Source organism: Bufo bufo, chromosome 8, assembly GCF_905171765.1.
Source record: "Bufo bufo chromosome 8, aBufBuf1.1, whole genome shotgun sequence".
Classification (NCBI taxonomy): Eukaryota; Metazoa; Chordata; class Amphibia; order Anura; family Bufonidae; genus Bufo; species Bufo bufo.
The window spans coordinates 14118027-14143540 of NC_053396.1; the positions used below are offsets into that span (position 1 = coordinate 14118027).

The 25514-nt window shown below is 47.0% G+C and overlaps 1 protein-coding gene across 1 annotated transcript in view; it reads left to right on the top strand.

Annotated features, from left to right (window-relative positions):
• Positions 1 to 25514, top strand: part of LOC120977696 (collagen alpha-1(I) chain-like) — a 161720-nt gene that overhangs the window by 123966 nt on the left and 12240 nt on the right. The window contains exon 61 of the mRNA XM_040405749.1: positions 18021 to 18101. Within this exon, the coding sequence (XP_040261683.1) occupies positions 18021 to 18101 (81 nt within the window). The remainder of the gene's footprint in view (positions 1 to 18020; positions 18102 to 25514) is intronic.

Here is a 25514-nt window from a genome sequence, read left to right on the forward strand (position 1 = left end):
TTCATGTGTTTGATTTCCCTCTCTTTATATCACCCCTCCTCCTATGATAGGATGTGGATTATAGTTCTCACTTCAGTTGTAGCTCTTGCTTTAGTTTCTTCACTTGTGGCTATCAGTTCACTGGACCTGTGTTCTGCTGCAGCTAGCACTCCGGATATTGCCAGCCTGTCCTTGGATCCGTCTTCTCTGCGGCTGCAACACCTCCAGCTAAGTGTGCAGACATTGTTGTGTTCCTGTTTATTTCTGACTGGATCTGAGGTGGCCACGGTTCCCTCCATATACTGAGTAGGGCACTGGTGGCCGTGCCCCTTCCACTATTGTAGGGGTTACAGTGGTCATTAGTCTTAGGCACGTGGGCATGCCTCGTTCCGCCATTGGGATCCGGGCATGTGCTTTAGCAGAATAGGGAGAGCGTTGAGGGTCGGACAGGGGTCACCCTTTATCCTCCCTAGTTCTGGGTCCAGTCAGTAGCTCTGTACTGTGTATTACTATTGTTGCTCACATACAGCCGTGACATTATAATCCACCAAAACCGTCCTTTTTTGACATGGATCCGCTTTCTGACCTGTTTGACCGCATGCAGGGTCTTTCTTTGGAAGTAGCGGATCTCCGTCAATCTATGACCCAGCTTCAAGCATTGGGCCCTGCTCCGGCTCATGGAGTCTGTTGCGAGCCAAAGGTCTCACTTCCGGAGACGTTCTCCGGGGGCAGTGAGAATTTTGTTCGTTTCAGAGAGGCATGCAAACTCCATTTTTGCTTGTGTCTTCACTCTTCTGGTAATCAGGAGCAGAGGGTGAGGATTGTCATTTCCCTGCTCAGGGGTAATGCTCAGACTTGGGCTTTTTCGCTGCCATCAGGGGATCCCTCCCTTCGATCCGTGGAGGGATTTTTTGTGGCCCTGGGGCAGATTTTTGATGACCCGGATCGTGTTGCTCTGGCCGAATCTAACCTACGTGTTTTATGCCAGAACAAACGGTCTGCGGAGCTTTATTGTTCTGAATTTCGGAGATGGGCAGCTGATTCGGGTTGGAATGATGCTGCACTCCGGAGTCAGTTCTGTCATGGTCTCTCGGAGAGATTAAAAGATGCGTTTGCTTTCCATGAGAGACCAACGTCCTTAGAGTCTGCCATGTCCTTGGCGGTACGCCTTGACAGGCGTCTAAGAGAAAGAAACGAGACCTCTCTGTCCAGCCATTGTCAGTCTAGGGGCAGTGGTGCGGACTCATTCAGTGTGCAGGGGCCTCATCCTGTCTCGCTCCCCTCTGAGGAGGAGCCCATGCAGCTAGGTCGACTTGCCCCTGATAAAAGAGGATTTAGTCCTCAGAGTATGGTGTGTTTTTGTTGTGGGGGCATAGGTCATTTGGCAAATGTTTGTCCGTCTAGGAGATTCTTGAACCGTACTAAGAGCGATAATAAGAGAAAAATCTCAAAAGGTGAATCCTCAAGTTCTGCTTCATCTGCTACTTTGGGCAAAGTTGATGTAGGATTTGATGCTTTTCCTCTGACCTGCAGTTCCCGTTTTCTCCTGTCTGCCAGGGTGGCGCTAGAGAGCAAAGTCATTTCTTGTGAGATTTTTGCCGATAGTGGAGCGGCCGTCAATCTTATTGACACTCAATTTGTAGCCATGCATGGTTTTCAGGTTTGCACTTTAGATAAAGATATACCTGTTTTTGCTATTGACTCTGCTCCACTCTCACAGAGATCTCTGAAGGGCATTGTTCACAATATCCGGCTAGCTGTAGGTGACACTCATGTGGAGGATATATCTTGTTTTGTCCTTAACGGATTGCCGTCTCCTCTAGTTTTGGGGTTACCCTGGCTCACTAGACATAACCCCACTATTGATTGGCAAGGAAGGCAAATAAATGAGTGGAGTGATTTTTGTAGAGAGAATTGTCTCACAGCGACTTTTGCAGAGGTGTCTACTAAAACGGTGCCATCATTTCTCTCTGATTTCTCGGACGTGTTTTCCGAGAGCGGTGTTCAGGAGCTACCTCCTCACCGGGAGTTTGACTGTCCCATTAACCTCATTCCCGGCGCCAAGCTGCCAAAAGCACGCCTCTACAATCTCTCACAACCGGAAAGAATCGCTATGCGAACTTACATCTCCGAGAGTCTCGAAAAGGGGCATATTCGTCCCTCAAAGTCACCTGTGGCCGCGGGTTTTTTTTTTGTTAAAAAGAAAGATGGCTCTCTGAGACCTTGCCTAGATTTTAGGGAGCTGAACCGTATCACGATTCGCGATCCCTATCCCCTTCCTCTGATCCCGGACCTCTTCAATCAAATTGTTGGGGCCAAGGTGTTTTCCAAATTGGATTTGAGAGGCGCGTACAACCTGGTCAGGGTCAGAGAGGGGGATGAATGGAAAACGGCCTTTAATACCCCTGACGGGCATTTCGAGAATCTCGTTATGCCTTTCGGCCTGATGAATGCTCCGGCCGTCTTTCAGCATTTTGTTAATAGTATTTTCTATCATTTAATGGGGAAATTTGTATTGGTGTATCTTGATGATATTTTGATTTTTTCCCCTGATGTTCAGACCCATCAGGATCATCTTTTTCAGGTTCTGCAGATTCTGCGGGAAAATAAATTGTACGCCAAGCTGGAGAAATGTCTTTTTATGGTATCGGAGATTCAATTTCTGGGTTTTCTCCTCTCTGCTTCTGGTTTTCGCATGGATCCCGAGAAGGTCCGTGCTGTACTTGAGTGGGAGCTTCCTGAGAATCAGAAGGCATTGATGCGCTTTCTGGGTTTTGCGAACTATTACAGAAAGTTCATTTTGAATTATTCCTCTGTTGTCAAACCCCTCACTGACATGACAAAAAAGGGGGCGGATTTTTCCTCTTGGTCGGAGGAGGCGCTTACAGCCTTTTCTAAGATTAAAGAGAATTTTGCGTCTGCTCCCGTCTTGGTGCATCCCGATGTTTCCTTACCTTTTATTGTTGAGGTGGATGCTTCCGAGGTGGGTGTGTGTGCGGTTTTGTCCCAGGGCCCTTCCCCTGCCAAGTGGCGACCCTGTGCCTTTTTCTCTAAAAAACTCTCCCCGGCAGAGAGAAACTATGATGTGGGAGATAGGGAGTTGTTGGCCATCAAGTTGGCTTTCGAGGAATGGCGCCATTGGTTGGAGGGGGCCAGGCACCCTATCACCGTTTTTACCGACCATAAGAATCTGGCATACTTGGAGTCGGCCAGGCGTATGAATCCGAGACAGGCCAGATGGTCTCTGTTCTTCTCCAGATTTAATTTTGTTGTTACATTCCGACCTGGGATAAAAAATGTGAAGGCTGATGCTCTCTCTCGCTGTTTTCCGGGAGGAGGAAACTCCGAGGACCCGGGTCCCATTTTGGCGGAGGGGGTAGTTGTTTCTGCTCTATATTCCGATTTGGAGGCCGAGGTCCAGGTTGCCCAGACTGAGACACCTGCCCGTTGTCCTTCTGGGAAGTTGTTCGTGCCTCCTGAGCTACGTCACAAACTCTTTAAGGAGCATCATGATACGGTTCTTGCTGGTCACCCCGGGAGTAGAGCCACGGTAGATCTCATTGCTCGGAGATTTTGGTGGCCGGCTCTTCGTAAGTCGGTGGAGGGTTTTGTGGCTGCTTGTGAGACGTGCGCTCGCGCTAAGGTCCCTCGTTCACGGCCTTCAGGTTCCCTTCTCCCGTTACCCATTCCTTCCCGTCCTTGGACACACCTGTCCATGGACTTTATCACGGATCTTCCTCGTTCCTCGGGGAAGTCGGTGATCCTGGTGGTGGTGGACCGTTTTAGCAAGATGGCTCATTTCGTACCTTTCCCTGGTTTACCCAATGCTAAAACGTTGGCGCAAGCTTTTGTCGACCATATTGTTAAATTGCACGGCATTCCCTCTGATATTGTTTCCGATAGAGGCACGCAGTTTGTGTCCAGGTTCTGGAAGGCTTTCTGTTCTCGCCTGGGGGTTCAGCTGTCCTTCTCTTCTGCTTTTCATCCGCAGTCGAATGGTCAGACTGAGCGCCTCAATCAGAATCTGGAGACATATTTGCGCTGTTTTGTGGCAGAGAACCAGGAGGATTGGTGTTCATTTCTCCCTCCTTGCTGAGTTTGCTCTGAACAACCGTCGTCAGGAATCTTCTGATAAGTCACCATTCTTTGGTGCATATGGGTTCCATCCGCAGTTTGGGACATTCTCGGGAGGGGCTCTTTCTGGTTTACCTGAGGAGGAGAGATTTTCCTCGTCTTTGTCTACCATTTGGCAAAAGATTCAGAGTAATCTTAAAAAGATGAGTGAGAGGTATAGGCGTGTGGCTGATAAGAGACGTGTGCCTGGTCCGGACCTGAATGTGGGTGATCTGGTGTGGTTGTCTACTAGAAATATTAAACTGAAGGTTCCCTCCTGGAAATTGGGTCCCAAGTTTATTGGGCCTTATAAAATCTTGTCAGTCATCAATCCTGTTGCCTTCCGTCTTGATCTTCCACGGGTTTGGAAGATACATAATGTATTTCACAGATCTCTCTTAAAACCATATGTCCAGCCCACGGTACCCTCCTCTTTGCCTCCTCCTCCGATTTTGGTTGATGGCAATCTGGAGTTTGAGGTTTCCAGAATTGTGGACTCTCGCATTGTCCGCGGTTCTCTTCAGTACCTCGTTCATTGGAAGGGTTATGGTCCTGAGGAGAGGAGGGAGAGGATGTGGGTTCCGGTGTCGGACATTAAAGCCACTCGCCTCATCAGGGCATTTCATAGGGCTCATCCTGAGAAGGTGGGTCCTGGGTGTCCGGAGTCCACCCGTAGAGGGGGGGTACTGTCACTACCAGAGCTTTGGGACGTTCTCACAGCTCTGTTTCTCCACCCCTGTGATGATGTCACTACTAGAGCTGGGAGGAGTTCTCACTACTCTGTTTACTTTTGGTTTCTTTCACCACAGCTGTTCTTCATGTGTTTGATTTCCCTCTCTTTATATCACCCCTCCTCCTATGATAGGATGTGGATTATAGTTCTCACTTCAGTTGTAGCTCTTGCTTTAGTTTCTTCACTTGTGGCTATCAGTTCACTGGACCTGTGTTCTGCTGCAGCTAGCACTCCGGATATTGCCAGCCTGTCCTTGGATCCGTCTTCTCTGCGGCTGCAACACCTCCAGCTAAGTGTGCAGACATTGTTGTGTTCCTGTTTATTTCTGACTGGATCTGAGGTGGCCACGGTTCCCTCCATATACTGAGTAGGGCACTGGTGGCCGTGCCCCTTCCACTATTGTAGGGGTTACAGTGGTCATTAGTCTTAGGCACGTGGGCATGCCTCGTTCCGCCATTGGGATCCGGGCATGTGCTTTAGCAGAATAGGGAGAGCGTTGAGGGTCGGACAGGGGTCACCCTTTATCCTCCCTAGTTCTGGGTCCAGTCAGTAGCTCTGTACTGTGTATTACTATTGTTGCTCACATACAGCCGTGACACCAAATCACTAAATCCACTCCCTTTCTAGTTAGGTCAGTGAGAGGCTTAACGACAACCAAATTTTTTTTTAATACATTTCTGGTAGTAATTGGAAAACCCCCAAAAATTTTGTAACGATTATAGAGAGGAGGGCCTCACCCATTCCAGAATCGCCTACACCTTCTTTGGATCCATCTTAAAGGATTGGGGAGTGAGAACATACCCCAAAAACAAAATTTCCTGTGCCCCAAATATACATTTTTCACCTTTAGCAAATAGTTGGTTTTCTCAAAGAACCTCTAGTACCTGTCTAGTGTGGCTAACATGAGAATTCCAATCGGGTGAATAAATCAAAATATCATCTAAATAAACGAACAAGAATTTTCCAATAAATTGCCTGAAAATATAATTGACAAAATTCTGGAAAATCGCTGGGGCATTGCTTAAACCAAATGGCATCACTAGACATTTATAATGCCCCTCAGGGGTATTAAAAGCAGTTTTCCACTCATCCCCCTCCTTGATACGAATGAGATTATATGCTCCCCTGAGGTCGAGTTTAGTGAACCATTGGGCTCCACGGACCTGATTAAACAGGTCTGGAATCAACGGCAAAGGGTATTGACTTTTGATAATAATTTTGTTTAACTCTCAATAATCAATACAAGGTCTTAATCCACCGTCTTTTTTTTCAACAAAGAAAAATCCCGCCCCCATAAGGGAAACCGAAGGTCTAATATGACCTTTTTGTAAACTTTCCTTCAGATAGTCCCTCATAGACCTCCGTTCAGGGCCAGATAGATTATAAATACGACCCTTAGGGTACTTGGATCCTGAAATAAGTTCAATAGCTCAATCATACAGTCTATGAGGGGGATGTAACTCGGCATCAGACTTGGAAAACACATCACCGAAGTCACTGATGTAAGGGGGCAGGTTATTCGATTCAGAAGCGATTCCAGCTTGAATAACCGGTAAACAGCATGACTCACACTTTCGTCCCCATTTCTCTAATTCACCCATGGACCAGTTGATAATTGGATTATGAATTTGAAGCCAGGGCTTGCCCAAAACTACTTCCACGGGTAAATTTTTTAATATCAAAAAGGAACAACTCTCCATATGACTAACCCCCACAGTCAAGGTTACCTCAGGTGTACAATATTCCACAGTACCGCCCACCAAAGAAGTGGAATCAATAGCTATAATGTGTATAGGCTTGGGAAGAGACAAAATAGGTAATCCCAATGACAAGGCAAAATTATAGTTGATAAAATTAGAGGCGGACCTAGAATCAATGAACACCTTCCAGACCCTTTACACATGGCCAAAGAAATAATCACCGGCAACAATACTTTTTCTTTTACTACCTCTGGGAGTACCTTATCCTTCTGATCATTAGGCCTGGAGGATCTCTTGGAGGGAGGAATTTTGGGACAAAGGCGTACCCAGTGATCAGATTCTCCGCAGTAGAAACAGGCACTCTTTTGACGTCTAAGATCCCTCCTGGTCATCCCAAGTTGCGTGGGTTCTTCTGGGTTACTTTCCAACTTGACTCTCAAGGGTGAAGAGTCCGGTTTCACCACCACCTGTGGAAAAGTTAGAAGTTCTCGCCGTCTTTCCCTAATAATTCGATCTGACAGCTAGGGTCATAGTCTGTTCTAAAGTGCCAGTAGTGGGATAACAGATCAAAATGTCCTTCAGTTCATCGGAGAGTCCAGTCCTGAATTGACACCTAAGTGCTGGGTCATTCCAGCCAGAGGAAACGCACCATCTCCGGAATTGGGTGCATTACTCCTTAACAGGTCTGTCCCCCTGACAAAGCGACTTTAACTGGGACTCCGTCGACCTATCGGGTTCGTCATAGAGTACCCCTAAGGCCTGAAAAAATTAAACAGTAGCTAGGCAGGGGGAGTCCACGGGGAGGGAGTAGGCCCATTCTTGCGGATATCCCTGCAGCAAAGAGATGATAATGCCTACCCTTTGGTGTTCGGAACCCGAAGAATGTCGACGTAAATGAAAATAAAGCTTGCAGCTTTCTTTAAATGTCAGAAAATACTTCTTATCCCCTGAAAAACGGTGAGGCAGTTTGACATGAGGTTCAAGATTTTGAGCGGAGGAGGCCACTACAGATGGGGTCTGGTGCAATTCCTGCTGCTGTAGCCTCTCCACCAAATCCTGCACTATTTGGGCGAGACTATGTACCTGGTCTGTAAGGACTCGCATAGGGTCCATGGTATAGGTAAGGCCTGTGAATCTGTCATGACAGAGGGTAGGGATCAGTGCAGCCCTAAACTCCACCCCACCTCTGTCCCTGCCTACTTGCACAGCCCGTCCTAACCGACTGCGTACAACTTGGCGGCAGTCCCTCGCTTAGATATGTGCAGGGGCCTGAGAAGATAACAGAAGTACCGTAACAGAGTCAGACAAGCTAAAGTCAAAGCCAGGAGGTCACGCAGGTAAACAGGGAGCAATCCGATAACAAAGTCAAAACACACTCTGGAGTCTGAAGCCAAGAGGTCACGTCAATTCCAGGGAGGTCACAAGGCCGAGGTCCAAAACACACAGAATGCACAATACGAAAATTCTGGTGAGGGTAGCAAGACCATTCACAGGCAACCTGTGGTCAGCAGGCTGCCTGTTTAAATAGCAGAACAAGTGGGTCACATGACGTGGCCAGCATCACGTGACCCAAGCCCAGCCCAAACCATCTGAGCACCGATAAATTGCGATCGGCGCTCAGTACCTCTTTCAGCTAGGAGGATGCCGGCTGCGCTGAGGAGGCGCGCACGGTCGGGTCCTCCCCGCCCCCTGGTCCCCATGGAGACGAGGACGCAGGCTGCGTCCTCGCTCCTGCACAGATGCGGGCTGCCGGCGCCGCCGCAAGGAGGAAGCGCGTTGCCGGCTCCCCTTTACAATAATACTCTCCCCAGACTAACAAACTGGGAGGTGCTTTATGCCAGCCTGATCAGAGCAGGCTTCACCTGCGATCCCTTCAAGTCTCCGTGGATGCACATCACCCTGACTTTCCGGCCAGTATACTCAGGGGACCGCACCCGGGTAGCCCTTACTAGGGTCACCAGACTCCCTGAGTCCAGCAGAGCCTCCGCCGGAGTGTCTCCCACTTCCACCAGGCACAAATGATCTAGAGACTCTGGGGTACCTGTTGCACACAGCCTTCTGGCATATAGCGACTGACGGTAGCCATAGTTAGTGTCCATGGGCTCAACCCGATGGGGATAGTCAGCCCTTACATGGCCAGGCTCCTGACACCGCCAGCAGACTATCGGAGCCAGGTCTGCCGTGGGTACATCCCGGGCTGGTTTTATCGGCTCAAATCTCCGGGCCTGGGGTGGAGATTTCCAGGGTTTGCCAACCCCCCTCCTGACAGAACCCTCCTTTAGATTCCTGGTAGCTTCATAGCATTCCACTAGGTCCACCATCTCAAGGGCACTGCCAGGAGACACCTGACCGATTCAGTGCTGGAGAGGGTATGGCAAAGCCCTCCGGAACATATCGGCTAGCATTCGATCCAGCATAGCAGTAGGACTGTAGCCATTTTTGCAAGAGGTGAAGTAAGTTATAATACTGGGGTCTTGCAGGCTCAGCCGGCTCGAACCCCCACTGATGCACCCGCTGGGCCTGGACCAACACATTCACCCCCAGTCTTGCCAGAATCTCACCCTTGACTTTCTGGTAGTCGGCCGCTTGATGGTCTGGCAAGTCGAAATACACCCGCTGGGAATCAGATTCCAGGAACAAAGCGATGACCTCAGCCCACTGGTCACGGGGTAGCTTTTCCCTGATGGCCACTTTCTCATACAGCACATATAGGTTTCGATGTCGTCTGCGGGGGTCATCTTAGGAATCGCGGCACGGACTGCTTTCCGGGCATCGTGGACGCTCGGGGTTGCTCCTGCTGTCTGCAAAGCCATCATGTGTTGTAGCAGCAACTGGTTGGTCTCCTGCTGCTTATAAGCCTCGCGTTGCTGCAGGTTTGTCTCTCGCTGCTGCAGATTAGCCTCCATGAGGGCCTTCAAACCAGCCTCCATTTTGTCGTGGGGCACTGGTTGTAATACAGCTGGTTTAATGTACGACATATAACCATGCCTGAAAAATGCAGAAACCAAAAAAACTAAATAAATAAATCGGCGTTCACGCCTCACTGCTCCTGCCCGCATCCTCTACCAATTGTGGGGTTTCGCTCTGGTAGACAGGATTAGCGGATGCAGTATAGAGGCAACAACAAGTTCTTTGGATGAAACAGTTCAGTGTTTTATTCACACTTTAGGCAAGTGACAAAACAAGCAGTCATAATCAAACAAAAAGTCACCTCGCGGTGTTGGTGTTAATTCACACCATGCGGCAATTCTGCCTCAAAGAGTCCTTCACCATAGCAGCACCAACCTGTTTTCACCCCAAACAGGTAGCAAGCCTTCATCCAGACACAAGGCTCCCAGATCCCAACACAGAGACCTGGCTTCTGAGCCCAGCTGCCTATTTAAGGACAGCCAGTTGCTGCCAAAACCTGGACTGGCACTTAAAATCCTGTCCGGTATTTGACCTCACCTGGCTGTAAATCAGCCCAGCAGCACATGCTGGGAGGAAAATACCTGTTTTCCCAGACAAAACCTCTCACTGTGTCACACCACTTAACTCTCATCTCGTCAGGTACAACTGACGTCTGGTCGCTACTAGTAAACACCTTAATTACACAGGACCTTGACATGGCAGCCTCACTCTCTGAGTTGCTATCAGTCACAGCACATACCTCACATATACCACTCATGTCATTATTAATCCTGACCTCTCGGGGCACACATGAACTAATCCCCACATTGGACACTTCCTTAGTAACCGTAGAACACTGTGGAGACTGCACATCCTCCTCTGGTACATGTGGTACACCCTCTAGCACTGCCACCTTTTCCGGACCTTTTCTACAGTGGGTTCCCCCAGCGGTATACTTAACATTTATTAGCATTTCTACATCCTTTACATTTTTACCAGCAGGGGGCACTTTTTCCCCAAACACAACCTGCAAAGGTAAAGGGTTGTCACCATCATCACACATTTCACCAGTGGCGCGCCGACAGCGGTGGTCCAGCGGGGGTGGTCCAGCGGGTCTGGACCCCCCCTAGAACCATTGAATAATATATTTTTTTTAATCCCCCAGGGTCGCACCCCCGATCACCACAGGTGGCGAGGCCCTGGTTCTAGTTGCCGGCGGCAGTAGGAGATGAGCGATTCCATTGTGGAAGCGCTCCTCTCCATATTCCTCAGGACAGTGATACAGATGTCTGTGCTGCAGCGGGGCAGGGGAGGGAGAGGCGTCTCCCTTCCCTGTTCTTCTGATAGGCCGCCTGCCTATCAGAGGCCGGCTCAGGCGGCACAATGACGTCATTATCATCGCGCCGCCTGAGCCAGGCAGCACACAGCAGGGACACAGGCTGGAAGAGGCCTGCATCGCATCGCTGCTTATGAAGGTAAGTATTAGTGTTTTCTTTTTGTTTGTTTTTTTTGGGTGGGGGGAGCTGGCACTATGGGGGCAACTATGGGGGCACCTGGCATTTCTTACAGCCCCATTTTTTGGGGGGTGGCACTCTGGGGGCACTTATTTCTTGATCATTTTTGGGGGGCACTATGGGGGCATTTCTTACTGGCACATTATGGGGGGGGGGCACCATGGGGGAAAGGAGCACTATGGGGGCTCTAAAGGGGCTTTTTTTTATTGGCACATTATCGGGGGCACTATAGGGGAGAGCGGCACTATGGGGCATCTGGTGGCACTATAGGGGCATTATTTGGGGGCACTATGGGGACGTGGGGGCTCTAAAGGGGCCGTTTTTTATTGGCACATTATGGGGGGCACTATGGCATCTGGTGGCACTAAGGGGACATTTTTTACTGCCACATTATGGAAGGCACGATAGAGGACATTATTTGGGGGGGTGGAGCACTATTGGGGCATCTGGTGGCACTAAGAAGGGACATTTTTTACTGGCACATTATGGGGGAGAGGAGCACTATAGGGGCATCTGCTGGGGGCATTAAGAAGGGGCATTTTTTTTACTGGCATATTATGGGGCACACTATGGGGAAGGGGGAGAGGAGCACTATGAGGGCATTTACTGGGGCACTATATAGGGGTATTTTATAATGGCATAAATTATGGGGACATTAGCTCAACTGCGGGCACTAAGCGAGGGTATTTTATGTACTGTCATAAGGAGAATTATTACTACTAGGGGGTATTATGCGGAGCTTTACTACTACTGGGGGGCTATGAGGAACATGATTACTAGTATGGGCACTATAGGGGCATTATTACGACTAAGTGTGCTCTGGCAGAGAATTATTTCTATTGGTGGGATTTTGGGGAGGACTGTTACTTTGGGGGGCACCCTGGCATAGTATCAGCTTAGCACAATTATTTTTGGGGGACATTATCTTTATACTATTAGTGTCTGGGCGCAGTTATTTTTTAGAGCTCTGTGTGCCAAATATTGTTGAAGGGGGCACTATCTGTGTGGTAGCAGTATTTCCAGGGGGACTGTTTCAGCAGTATACAGTTGCAAGAAAAGGTATGTGAACCCTTTGGAATGATATGGATTTCTGCACAAATTGGTCATAAAATGTGATCTGATCTTCATCTAAGTCACAACAATAGACAATCACAGGCTGCTTAAATTAATAACACACAAAGAATTAAATGTTACCATGTTTTTATTGAACCCACCATGTAAACATTTACAGTGCAGGTGGAAAAAGTATGTGAACCCATAGACTAATGACATCTCCAAGAGCTAATTGGAGTGAGGTGTCCGCCAACTGGAGTCCAATCAATGAGATGAGATTGGAGGTTTTGGTTACAGCTGCCCTATAAAAAACACACACCAGTTCTGCGTTTGCTTTTAACAAGAAGCATTGTCTAATGTGAATGATGCCTCGCACAAAAGAGCTCTCAGAAGACCTACAATTAAGAATTGTTGACTTGCATAAAGCTGGAAAGGGTTCTAAAAGTATCTCCAAAAGCCTTGCTGTTCATCAGTCCACGGTAAGACAAATTGTCTATAAATGGAGAAAGTTCAGCACTGCTGCTACTCTCCCTAGGAGTGGCCGTCCTGTAAAGATGACTACAAGAGCACGGCGCAGACTGCTCAATGAGGTGAAGAAGAATCCTAGAGTGTCAGCTAAAGCCTTACAAAAGTTTCTGGCATATGCTAACATCCCTGTTAGCGAATCTACGATACGTAAAACACTAAACAAGAATGGATTTCATGGGAGGACACTACAGAGGAAGCCACTGCTGTCCAAAAAAAACATTGCTGCACGTTTACAGTTTGCACAAGAGCACCTGGATGTTCCACAGCAGTACTGGCAAAATATTCTGTGGACAAATGAAACCAAAGTTGAGTTGTTTGGAAGAAACACACAACACAATGTGTGGAGAAAAAGAGGCACAGCACACCAACATCAAAACCTCATCCCAACTGTGAAGTATAATGGTGGGGGCATCATGGTTTAGGGCTGCTTTGCTGTGTTAGGGCCTGGATGGATTGCTATCATCGAAGGAAAAATTTATTCCCAAGTTTATCAAGACATTTTGCAGGAGAACTTAAGGCCATCTGTCCACCAGCTGAAGCTCAACAGAAGATGGGTGTTGCAACAGGACAACGACCCAAAGCATAGAAGTAAATCAGCAATAGAATGGCTTAAACAGAAGAAAATACGGCTTCTTAAATGGCCTAGTCAGAGTCCTGACCTCAACCCAATTGAGATGCTGTGGCATGACCTCAAGAAAGCGATTCACACCAGACATCCCAAGAATATTGCTGAACTGAAACAGTTCTGTAAAGAGGAATGGTCAAGAATTACTCCTGACCGTTGTGCACGCCTGATCTGCAACTACAGGAAACGTTTGGTTGAAGTTATTGCTGCCAAAGGAGGTTCAACTAGTTATAAAATCCAAGGGTTCACATACTTTTTCCACCTGCACTGTGAATGTTTACATGGTGTGTTCAATAAAAACATGGTAACATTTAATTCTTTGTGTGTTATTAGTTTAAGCAGACTATGATTGTCTATTGTTGTGACTTAGATGAAGATCAGATCACATTTTATGACCAATTTGTGCAGAAATCCATATCATTCCAAAGGGTTCACATACTTTTTATTGCAACTGTAGTATTGGGGGTGGCAGGAAAGGGTGTTCAGAAGATGTGAAGATGATGGAAATATGGGAAACTAATGTCTGTTTGTCAATCTCTGCAGAGATGGGAGATAGGTGAAAAGTCTTCATGGCGGTCTGGTCTGAATGGAGAAGATGAGGAAAGAGTGTCTACAACAAAAGGTGACATCACTGGATGTAAGAGGTATGGGGCGCTATGTAGGAGAGGAGATGCTCCGGCTCCCCCCCCCCCCCTGCCATTTGCAGAATGAGTATTAAGAGCTGGGTGAGGACGGCCAAAGGGGGCAGCAGGCCACGGGCGGGTGGCAGATGGTGGGGGGAACCACAGGCCTTGAGCAGGATCTGGGGAGGGAGGAGAGCGGAGGAGCTTCCTGGCTGTAGCCTGCTGTTTATTGTATAATGTGAAGCAGGCAGTGCAGCCAGGACAGGCCTCCCCTCTCTGTATGATGTGTAGAGACAGGCCTCAACAATAGAATGTCAGCTGTACAGTGTTTGTTGGGAGTGGCCTGGTCGAGTGGAGTGCTTGGAGTCCTCGGGAAGCACTAGGAGCATCCATCAACGAAGGTACGCAGTCGGCGTGTCAGGAGATCCTTTACATTGGTGGCAAGCGGCGGGATCATTCCCACAGCCAGAAGGACAGCTACAGGAGACACCATTCCATGGATTTTACAATTTGATGGCAACGCATGTCCTAGTACAGCGACCCTGACAGCACCAGAATGGAAACAGCAGTGGAGTACGATGAGGGTGTCATGGATGACTGAGATGCAGTCCGCAAAGGCATCTGGTACCAGGCACCGGGTATTGTGGAGTATATGCGGGACGAGAGACTCCCCACGGAAGACCAGCGGTTGCAGAAGCGAGTAGCCCTGCGGATGCCCTTCCTGGGAGAGCAGCCCCGGGAGGAATGGGTAAAGAAATTGGAACACCTAGCATGGCAGGAGCTGTGGCTGGAAGATGCCTACCAGGCGCTCTGGTGGTATGGGGCACAGTACCTACCCAGGACAGCTGAGCATGACAAGCCAGAGGGAGAGGAGTTTGATGGTCCTGGCTTGTTATGGGAGACTTTTTCAGTTAGCCCTACACAAGCCTGGTTTCGTGATCTCTTGGAATAAAGGGAGAGCAGGTATGACTGGGACGACACTCATGAGATTGAGCAGGACCTGGTGACCCGGGAGATGGAGCTGGAACAGGGCTACCAGCAGCTGTTCCACTCCAGTGAGAAGGCTCAGCAGGAGAGCAGAGTGACAGACCCAGAGCCAGACCTCTTCAGCTGGGAAGATGGCTGAGTTACAGGGAACAGAGACAGTCGGTCCTGTCCCCCAGTGGCAGAGTGTCCAGCAGGGAATAGAGAGCCCAGTCTCCTTTCCCCAGCAGCAGGACACTGTATTGGGAGCAGGGAGACGGTCGGTCCCCCTCCCCAGCGGCTGGAAGTATGTATGGGAGAGGAGCTCGTTACCTCCTCTCCCCAGCGGGAGCTTAATGCACCAGGTGTGTTCAATAAAGAGTTCCTGTTTTACATTCAACATAGAGCCTTGTCTCATGTGTGTGGGGATTGCTATACGTGTATACTCCCCTGGCTATTACTCCTAGCTCTTGTAAGAGCTGTTCCTGTTCCTGGTTCCTGTGGTGGAATCGGTGTCGAGTGGAGTGCTTGGTGTCCTCGGGAAGCACTAGGAGCATCCGTCAGCGGAGGTACGCAGTCGGGGTGTCAGGAGATCCTTTACAGGTGGTAACACCCGAGATGGAGTATGGGAGTGACCCACCCAAACTCTTCAGTCACTCCTAAATCCTGGACCCAAACTCCAGCTACCACAAACTCAGTGATATAACATCACTGGTTTCAACTTGCCTCCGGAATTTACATCACTGAGAGTAGCAGCCTCAGTGACACATACCTGCCATCTCTGACCTCACCCATTGAATGCTTACACTTGGCACAATCCCTTTGCACCTCATCGGCACCATTGTTTTGAATGGACACTTCACTTAAAGGGTTTGGTACCAGTTCTGCAGGAGTTTCGTCACTGGCAGCAGAAGTGCTTCCTCTTCCCCACAACTCACAGAACAATGGGAAATCACGGCCCAACATTCCCTCCTGCATGAGCGTATTTATACCAGCAAGTCCATAAGTCCCAGTTCTCACCGTAGTCTAACACTCCGTGAGAACCACCGGATAGTCCTTATTATCCGCATGACTGTCCAGCACATTTATGGTTTTATCACTCTCTGAGTTTTGCCATCCCAAAACTAGCTTTTGTCACGGACAATTTAGGCAACACAATAACCTTCTCCCCTGCAGACTCCTGTGAGGGAGCAACCTCAACTGGCTTTCCCGCCTGTTAAGACACACTGTCACATATTTTTGTAGCAGTCTCTCTTCTCTGTGTCTTACCACCTACCGACTCAGCAGATAGCACCTGCCGCCGACTCACTGGGTCTGCCAAACAATCAATAACAGGAATGCTCTCACCCACTGATGTCATGGGATCGGGAGACGAGGATAATCCTGGGACATCTCTACCAAGATCATCATCCTTCTCCCGGATTTTGGAAACCTGCCCTTTGCTCCTGGTACCATGATCACCTGCAGACTCTGTGTTGCTACTGGAAACGCCATGGCCTTGAGTCCAGATCTCCCACGCCAGGAGTTCCCCAATCACCATTTCGCAGGATATCTCCCAAGGGGTCCACCAGACCGCAGCCATTACCACCGGTCAGTCTCTTGATGGGCTTCTGGCCCTTTAAATCACTGCACAGCTTTGCAACACGAGCTATTTTTTGTTGTTGTTTTTTAGCAGCACCTGCTCTTTTCTGTGATGTCGTTGCCCCTAGCAACCACTTTGCCTTTTACCTTCTGTTGTATCCTTTCAGCATGGGCACTGCCCGAATCCTCCACCAATCGTGAGGGGTAGCTCTCTTTCACGGGTCACACTCACAGATATCTTCACAGACAAACGGTTTTCAGGTCCAAACTCATGCTTTATTTTTGTCCCAGCAAAACATAAACGATACAAAATAAACGCCTGCCTCTCTGGGTACTACCTAATACATCAACGGAATCCCTAACTCACCTACAGGATACAGTTCATACCTGACATCAGGCCCGGCTTTCTCAGCCAAACAGTCCACTAGCCCCCAGGCTGTGCCAATACAAGTACCGTTGGGGATTGTGGTCCAGCAGTCCTCCCAACTCTGACCTTGTGACCCTTGTTCCGCAGGCGTCACTGCGTCCTCCAAACTTCAGGCTGTCATCTAGCCTTGTGGCCCCTCAGCCTACCCGGCTGAGACCACACAGAACCTCTGCAGGTCTCTATTCCAAGATAACACTTTCCCCAGACTGACACTGGGAGGTGCTTTATGCCAGCCTGATCAGAGCAGGCTTCACCTGCGATCCCCTCAGGGCAAAGGGAACACCCATACTGGAAGGGTGTGGATTGGCAGATCCCACTACCAGACCTATCCGCCAATCCAACTAAAATCCAGCCCAGAACACACCTTAAACAACATTGTCTCAGCAAACTACACGCTGCTGAGACTATTGCATTCTGGATTTTAGTTATCCCACCCAGCTGAGGTACATAGTGATTCAGGATAATACAAAGCTGAATGTTACATTTTAAAATCTCCTGCAAACTGAAGATTATTTGGTTTTGGCAGCCTGTATTCTGTCAATTGAGCCTCAATTTTGTGTACTTGGTAAGATTAGGTGTAACCACACATATAATCCAAATTCATCCTTTATTTAAATATAGTTATAAAAATCCCAATTAAAAAACATAAAAAATATGCATTATGAACTCACAAATCAGACACAAACCCTCCTGGGGAACCAGGTCAGCTTTTCCCTCCATTTTCGGTTTATAATTATTTAACTTTCATTAGTGTTGCTACAAGTCATTTGGGATTAGCTTCTACACTGGTTCTACACTTCTACATCGTAGCTTCTACACTAGTTTTTGTGGCAGATATAATGACCTGGTTCCCCAGGAGGCTTTGTGTATGATTTGTGAATCCGTACCGGATATTTTTAAAGTCTTTTAATTGAGATTTTTTTTTTTTTTTTACTATAATTAAAGGATTCATTTTTATTATATGTTTGGCTTCATATTTTTGGCGTTTGTACAATTGAACCACACAGCGGTTTGAATTGGCGTTATAGGTGTGTCAGATATATGAACATGTAAGCACCAATAAATCATGAGATAATGTACAGGATTTGTCTTAACATGCAGTTAGGAATCTGACTTTCTATTTCTGTACCAAAAGTAAGGTCTCTGCCTCCAACAAAGAGAAGCTGGAGCCAGAGGTGCACCTAGCCTTTCTGCTGCCTGATGCACCTGGCCTCATTGGTGGTGCACCCCTGGCTGGAGCTGTACAATCTTATTCACTGACATTGTGACTAATGGTGTAATCGCTGTTTTAGATCCCAGTGAAGCCATGGCTGCAGAGTTACCAGTCACAGCACGGATTCCAGTGGGTCAGCTCTCTTCCTGGGGGGTTCTCTGTAAGTGCAAATATTTTGTCTTTTTGGGCACAGCATGCATACTGTGTGTTAATCTTTGCATTCATATTAGATCCGTATTTCGGGTTCCTCTCACATACACAGAATATATGACTCTCAGAAAATCCATACTTGTGCTGATAACAAAGAGGAAGAAACAGTCTATGTAGATGGGAAGAGTCTGTCCTCAATCATTAGCAGCACGTTCATCTGAATTCACTTGCCTCATATATTCCCTCTTTATGAGGATGAATGATCGTTACTACGATCATTCATCCTCATACTGATTCATTGTTTGTCCGCAGCAAATTCCTATTTACAAGGGCAGTGTGTTGCCCACACATGATGATTTTGGGTGCCGCATGAAATGTGTGATCACCTGACAGATGAGCTAATTCGTCTGATGATTGGTGGCCCCTTTACACAGGGGCAATTATCGGGAATGAGCGATCGTACAAGCGTTCCTCCCCCATAATTGTTTCGATCTCTGTAATAGTTCATCATATGAACTGCATTTCAGAAAGAAATGATATCCTTTATTACCCTGCGATGAGTGTGATTTAGCTTGATTTTCTCACTAAGGCAAAGCATACACAAACTGGTTTTTAATTCAATAAAACAATATTTGGCACACAGTGGCCTTTTTCTACCCAGCTTGGCTCGCTGTTTGCTAGTGTGTTACCAAGCAGATAGACTTTATTTCCCTGTAGAAATAATAACCTACTTGTAATGAAAGACTTCAGTGAGAAAGTAGCATAAAGTGGAACGTTCTGTAATAAAGCCCACCTTGGGATAATCTGAGCATGCCCATAGAATTTCTAAGCAGCGCCTCCATAACAAAGCCAGTCTTAGGATACTTTCACACTAGCGTTTTTCTTTTCCGGCATAGAGTTCCGTCACAGGGGCTCCATACAGGAAAATAACTGATCAGGCATATCCCTATGCATTCTGAATGGAGAGTAAGGCCTCTTTCACACTTGCGTTGTTGGGATCCGGCGTGCACTTCCGTTGCCGGAGGTGCCCGCCGGATCCGGAAAAACGCAAGTGTACTGAAAGCATTTGAAGACGGAGCCGTCTTCAAAATGCTTTCAGTGTTACTATGGCAGCCAGGACGCTATTAAAGTCCTGGTTGCCATAGTAGGAGCGGGGAGCGGGGGAGTGGTATACTTACAGTCCGTGCGGCTCCCCGGGCGCTCCAGAATGACGTCAGAGCGCCCCATGCGCATGGATGACGTGATCCATGTGATCACGTGATCCATGCACTTGGGGCGCCCTGACGTATACAGTATACTGCTCCCCCGCTCCCCGCTACACTTTACCATGGCTGCCAGGACTTTAGCGTCCCGGCAGCCATGGTAACCACTCTGAAAAAGCTAAATGTCGGGTCCGGCAATGCACCGAAACGACGTTTAGCTTAAGGCCGGATCCGGATCAATGCCTTTCAATGGGCATTAATTCCGGATCCGGCCTTGCGGCAAGTCTTCAGGATTTTTGGCCGGAGCAAAAAGCGCAGCATGCTGCGGTATTTTCTCCAGCCAAAAAACGTTCCGTTCCGGAACTGACGACATCCTGATGCATCCTGAACGGATTTCTCTCCATTCAGAATGCATTAGGATAAAACTGATCAGGATTCTTCTGGCATAGAGCCCCGACGACGGAACTCTATGCCGGAAGAAAAGAACGCAGGTGTGAAAGAGCCCTAATCCGTTCAGGATGCATCAGGATGTCTTCCGTTCAGTCGTTTTGACTGATCAGGCAAAAGATAAAACCGTAGCATGCTACGGTTTTATCTCCGGCCCAAAAAACTGAAGACATGCCTGAATGCCGGATCCGGCATTTCTTACCATAGGAATGTATTAGTGCCAGATCCTGCATTCAAAATACCGGAAAAATACCTGCATTCAAAAATTAGAAAAAAGATACAAGATGGATCCGTCTGTCCGCATGACAAGCGAAGAGACGGATCCGTCCTTGCAATTCATTTGTGAGACGGATCCGCATCCGGATCCATCTCACAAATGCTTTCAGTCAGCGGCAGATCGGCGGATCCGGCGGGCATTTCCGACGACGGAACTGCCCGCCGGATCACACTGCCGCAAGTGTGAATGTAGCCTTAGTGAACCCCACCTTGGAATAATCTGAGCATGCCTTTAAAATTCCAGAACAGTGCCTCCATAACAATGACAGCAACATTGTCCCCATAATGAGGAAAGCGACAGCGCCATCATAATAGTAATGGTCCCCTCTGTGCCCCCCATAATAGTGTCAGACAGAACACTCCCTTAACAGGCACAATAACATTACCTCCTATAGCAGTTGTAACAGTGCCAGCTACAGGGCCTCAATGTCCCTATTATAAATACAACCGCAATCTAGTGGCACACAGTACCTCCAACACATTTCATAGGCTCATCCGACATATATTCATCACTAAGAGGCTCAAGGTAAAAAACATACAGTTGAATACAGACTTCATAATCAGATAGACCATTAAAATAAAAACTTAGAGGCCTTTTACATCAGCCGGGGATCAGGTCAATTATTGCAGAAGATTATTACAAAGCTCTTTTCTGATAATTGGCTTTTGTAGTGGTTGCACCCAAACAAGCAAAATGCTTGTCAGGTGATTGTATCTGATGCTGCACCCAAAATTGTCATTTGCCAGCAGCACATCTCTCTGTTTATACAATATGCACAGTGAATGGGGGAAGAACAATTGTAATAACAATCCCTTACCCCCATTCACTTTGTGTCGGGCTGTGTCAAAGGGACTTTAGAGCCTCTGTAACCAGGACCAACCCTAATAAACCAGACATACTGCCTGGTAGGGCTCCTCAAGCTGATTGAAACAATATCTTTCTTTTGTCTGTATGATAAATAGCTGCAGAGAAATCTGTGTTTTTATTCAAAGGCAAATTAGAAGCTGGAGCACCAGGAGGTGGGACTGAAGCCTTTGAGCACTGCTTTGTAACACTGTGCTCTGAAAAATCTCACTTCCCCTTAATTGACAGGGCTAGACATACAGAGGGCAGAGCTGTGTCCCAGCATCTACTGTATATATCATATACTCTATGTACTACAGCTTTACCACTCTGAGATCTGCTTAGAAAGCTAATATACAGGTGAAACTCAAAAAATTAGAATATCGTGCAAAGTTTATTTATTTCAGTAATGCAACTTAAAAGGTGAAAATAATATATGAGACAGACTCATTACAGGCAAAGCGAGATATTTCAAGCCAATTTGGATGATTACGGCTTACAGCTTATGAAACCACAAAGTCTCAATTTTGAGGTCTCCTTTGCTCAGGGGGTATGGATTAATTAGCCGACTAGAGTGCGACACTTTGAGCCTAGAATATTGAACCTTTTCACAAAATTCGAATTTTCACAAAATTCTAATTTTAAGCTGCATTAATGCAATTCCTTTTAATTTGCATTACTGAAATAAATTCACCTGTACATAGTACTGCTTTCTTCACAGACACATTATATGATTATAAAGACACCAGTAATATGTGTTAGCTCATAAGCATAGAAAAATCATCTTCCTCTGTGTGATAATCCTATAGCTTGGTGGTAAGTACTTGGTTTTGCATGGTTTGAATCCTGGGAGAGACTTTCAGGTTTTTTCCTCAGATTGTTTTTTTTTCTTCCACATTTAACCCATAATAAATGTCTATCGGGGTCATTTCTTAAGACCGGCGATTTATACGCTGGTCTTAATACCCCTGCACTGGGGGCAGATGAGCCAAAGTTATGTGGAGGTGCAGAGAGTGTTACAAAGCAGTGCTCAAAGGGTTCAGCCCCACCTCCTGGTGCTTGAACCTCTTATTTGCATATGGATAAAACAGATTTCTCTGCAGGTGTTTAGCATACAGACAAAAGAAAGGCATTGCTTTATTCATCATGATGAGCCATACCAACCAGTATGTCTGGTTTAATAGGGTTGATCCTGATGACAGAGGCGGTTTAAGAGATTGACTTGTATATCGCAGATCTGTGCTCATTACTGCCTGGCATTGGTCTGTGTAAGAGGACCCTAAAGCTGCATTTACAGCGTGCAATGAGCAGCAGATTGTCGATAGTCGGTTGCTGGCTCAGTGGAGGAGACCACTGCATTTACATGCAGCGATCTACTCCCCAGTATGAGAATGAGAGATCGCCATTGTGATTGCTTGTCCTCATAGAGCTGCATTGTTTCTGGGCAGCAGATCACTGTTTAGACAGTATGATCTGCTGCCCAGAAACAATAACAGGATTACTTGAGGAATGGGCATTTTGCCAGTTCAACGGGTGATCAGCGGCACCTTTCCACGGGCAGATTGTCAGGAACGAGTGTTTGCAGGAACGTTCATTCCTGTTAATCTGCCCGATTATTGCAAGGTGTAAATTCACCTTAAAGGTGACCATACTAGATAACGAGTATTCATTCAGCAGCTATTCCTCCCATCTACTTCACACACACATTCCTGGGATTGGCTAATTCTACATGTATATTCAACAGTTAGAGCGGAATAAGCTGCTGCCATACACCACTTGCAGCAACTTCTCTCCCTAGAGAACATAAGGAATGGTCATGTCGAAATCCAAAAAGCACAGCCCTTTCTCACCCAAGAGATGCAGATGAGGGAGATTCAGGTCCTGTCAAAATGGGCAAAATTAATCTAATGTGTTTGCCCATCTTTACATATTTTAGACTATGCTTCAAAGTCATAAAGGCTATGGACACCTACGGGGCAATCTTTTATGATTTTATTTTACATATTTTGGGCTAAAAATATTTTTTTTTCGATTGGTTCCTACTAAAAATGTTCAGCCGTTTCTTAGGTATGTTCTGTCCCCACATGAAGGTATAACTGATAATGACTGTGTGACTTTCCTAACTTCGTATCCAGGCAGTGGAGCAGACCGGACCGGCAGATGCTCAGGTTAGATGGATACAAACGTAGACACGGGAATGCAATCAACGTGGGTTTATTTGATCCAAACAGCGACATACGATGATACAATACTGTAATGTAGTAGTGGTATTGATGCTGTCCTGTTGATGTGTATCCTGAGGCTAACTGCTGGTCAAAAACTGATGCCTTCACAAGGCCAAAGTGTTTGTATATCCGGTCACACAGCTATGCAACACTGAAAATGGCTGCAGGAAGTGACATGGACCAAGGCTGCCTAAAACCACGCCCAGCAGAGAGAAAACTTTAATAACAGGAGCAGAGGCGCGCAGCATACAAATTCTGGCCAGCAGATGGCAGTAACAGAACAATACATAGAAACAACATAGAGAAAGAAGAATTAATAATACGATGTACAATTAAATATGGTGAGAACAGCACACTCCCCGTCTGAAATTCCCTATGGGGATTTCACTATAACTAGAGTCCATGAACTATAGAACAACCTGTAACAAAGAACATGTTAAAATGGAATAAAACATAATTTAGTCCTGTTTTCCAACTTGGAATGGAGAAGATCCATGAAGTTCCAGTAAAGTCCTGTTCACCCGGCAGGGACGTTCTCGATGGGTAGTATCAGAATGAGTTTGTTGATTGGACTTGCGAACGTTTTAAGCTCACCCTTTCTGAAGATCTTCAACTCCACCTTCCGGACCTTGCCATCCTTGCTAGGAAAAACCTTTGTAATTAGTCCCGTAGGCCAGTCAATCCGTTCGGTTTGTTGCTCCTTCATCAACACGAGGTCACCTTCTTTCAAGTTTGGTTTGTGATTTTGCCATTTTCTTCTTCCTTGAAGAATATTGAGATACTTCTTACGCCACCTGTTCCAAAAGTAATCCGCTAGGTATTGTACACGTTTCCAGTGTTTTTGGTAGATATTCGCATGAGTAAATTCTCCACTAGGCATTAGCATATTCTCAGTTTTTTGGGTAAGTAGAATAGCCGGAGTCAGTATGGCTGGTGTTTCAGGATCCATAGACATTGGCACAAGGTGTCTTGAATTGATTATGGCCGAAACCTCAGCGAGATGGGTGACAAGAGTCTCATGTGTGAGTCTTGAAGAGTTTACATCCATCAACATAGAATTCAAGATGTTGCGTGAGATCCCGATCATTCTCTCCCAGGAGCCCCCCATGTGGGAACTATGAGGAGGATTGAAAATCCAGGTGCAACCCTTTTCCGCCAACTGATCTTGAATGGGCTTGGTGTCGATGTTCAGTTCTCTACAGGCTCCGATTAAGTTGCTTCCATGGTCAGACCTCAACTGTTTCACTGGTCCTCTGATTGCGAAGAACCGTCTTAAAGCATTAATAAGGCTGGATGTGTCCATGGACTCTATCGCCTCTATGTGAACAGCACGCACACTCATGCAAGTAAATTCTACAGCCCAACGCTTACTGTATGCGTGATCGCCGCGGGTCCTGCGTGTGGACACCATCCATGGCCCCCAAAAAACGTCTAGGCCAAAGTAGGTGAAAGGCGGCTCTGTACATAGTCTATCCGCAGGCAGGTCAGCCATTTGTTGGTATAGTTGTTTTGCTCTCGCTTTACGACAAGTAATTGGGCCACGCGTTTTTTAATACCTAGAATCCAAAGGCCTGCAGACCGTAACTTGCCCTCAGTGATTTGCCTGTCCTGGTGTTCGGCCTTTTCGTAGTAGTGTCGGATCAGCAAGACTTTGATATGATGTTTGCTGGGAATGATAAGAGGATTTTGTTCTGCAACTCCTAGGTGGGTTTGATTCAAATGACCACCAACTCTGAGCAGGCCAAAACTGTCAATAACTGGATTTAAGTTGGCAAGAGGGCTTTTTATTGGAATCTGATGTTTGTTGTACAAGCACTTCCATTCTATGTTGAATTCTCCTTGCAGGACGTGACGTATTAAGAGGGACTCACTATGAGAGACGTCCTCAGCAGTGAAGGGTTTATAGCAGAAATGCCAACCGTAACCATCTTTATCTTCGTGGGTATTGTGATAACATCTCGCAATATGCACTAACCTTGCAATAATTCTGACGAGTCTCATCCAACTCGAGAAACTTTCAAATCGCTGACAATCGAGGCTGGAGGTTTGCTTTGTTCTGGTGACTAATGCACTAATTTCAGCGCAGATTTCTGGATCATTATCCAGATCCCGGATGCAGAAAACTTCCTGTACAAATTCGTCCGCCTGTTCTAGCAGAAACTCCGGACCTGTAAGCCAAGTAGAGTTAGCAAAGGAACCTATAGATATAGATCTAGTGGCGTGATCTGCAGGATTAATTTCGGATGGTACATAGTACCATTGTTCAGGTTTTGAGGACCTCTGGATTCTCTCAATGCGGTTACTGACGTACACATAAAATCTTTTATCTGATTGTAGATGTAACCTAAAACGACCTTACTGTCCGTGTAATATTGGACTTAATCTATGTCGATGCCCAGTTTCTTGTTGTATGAACTTCACAATCTCCA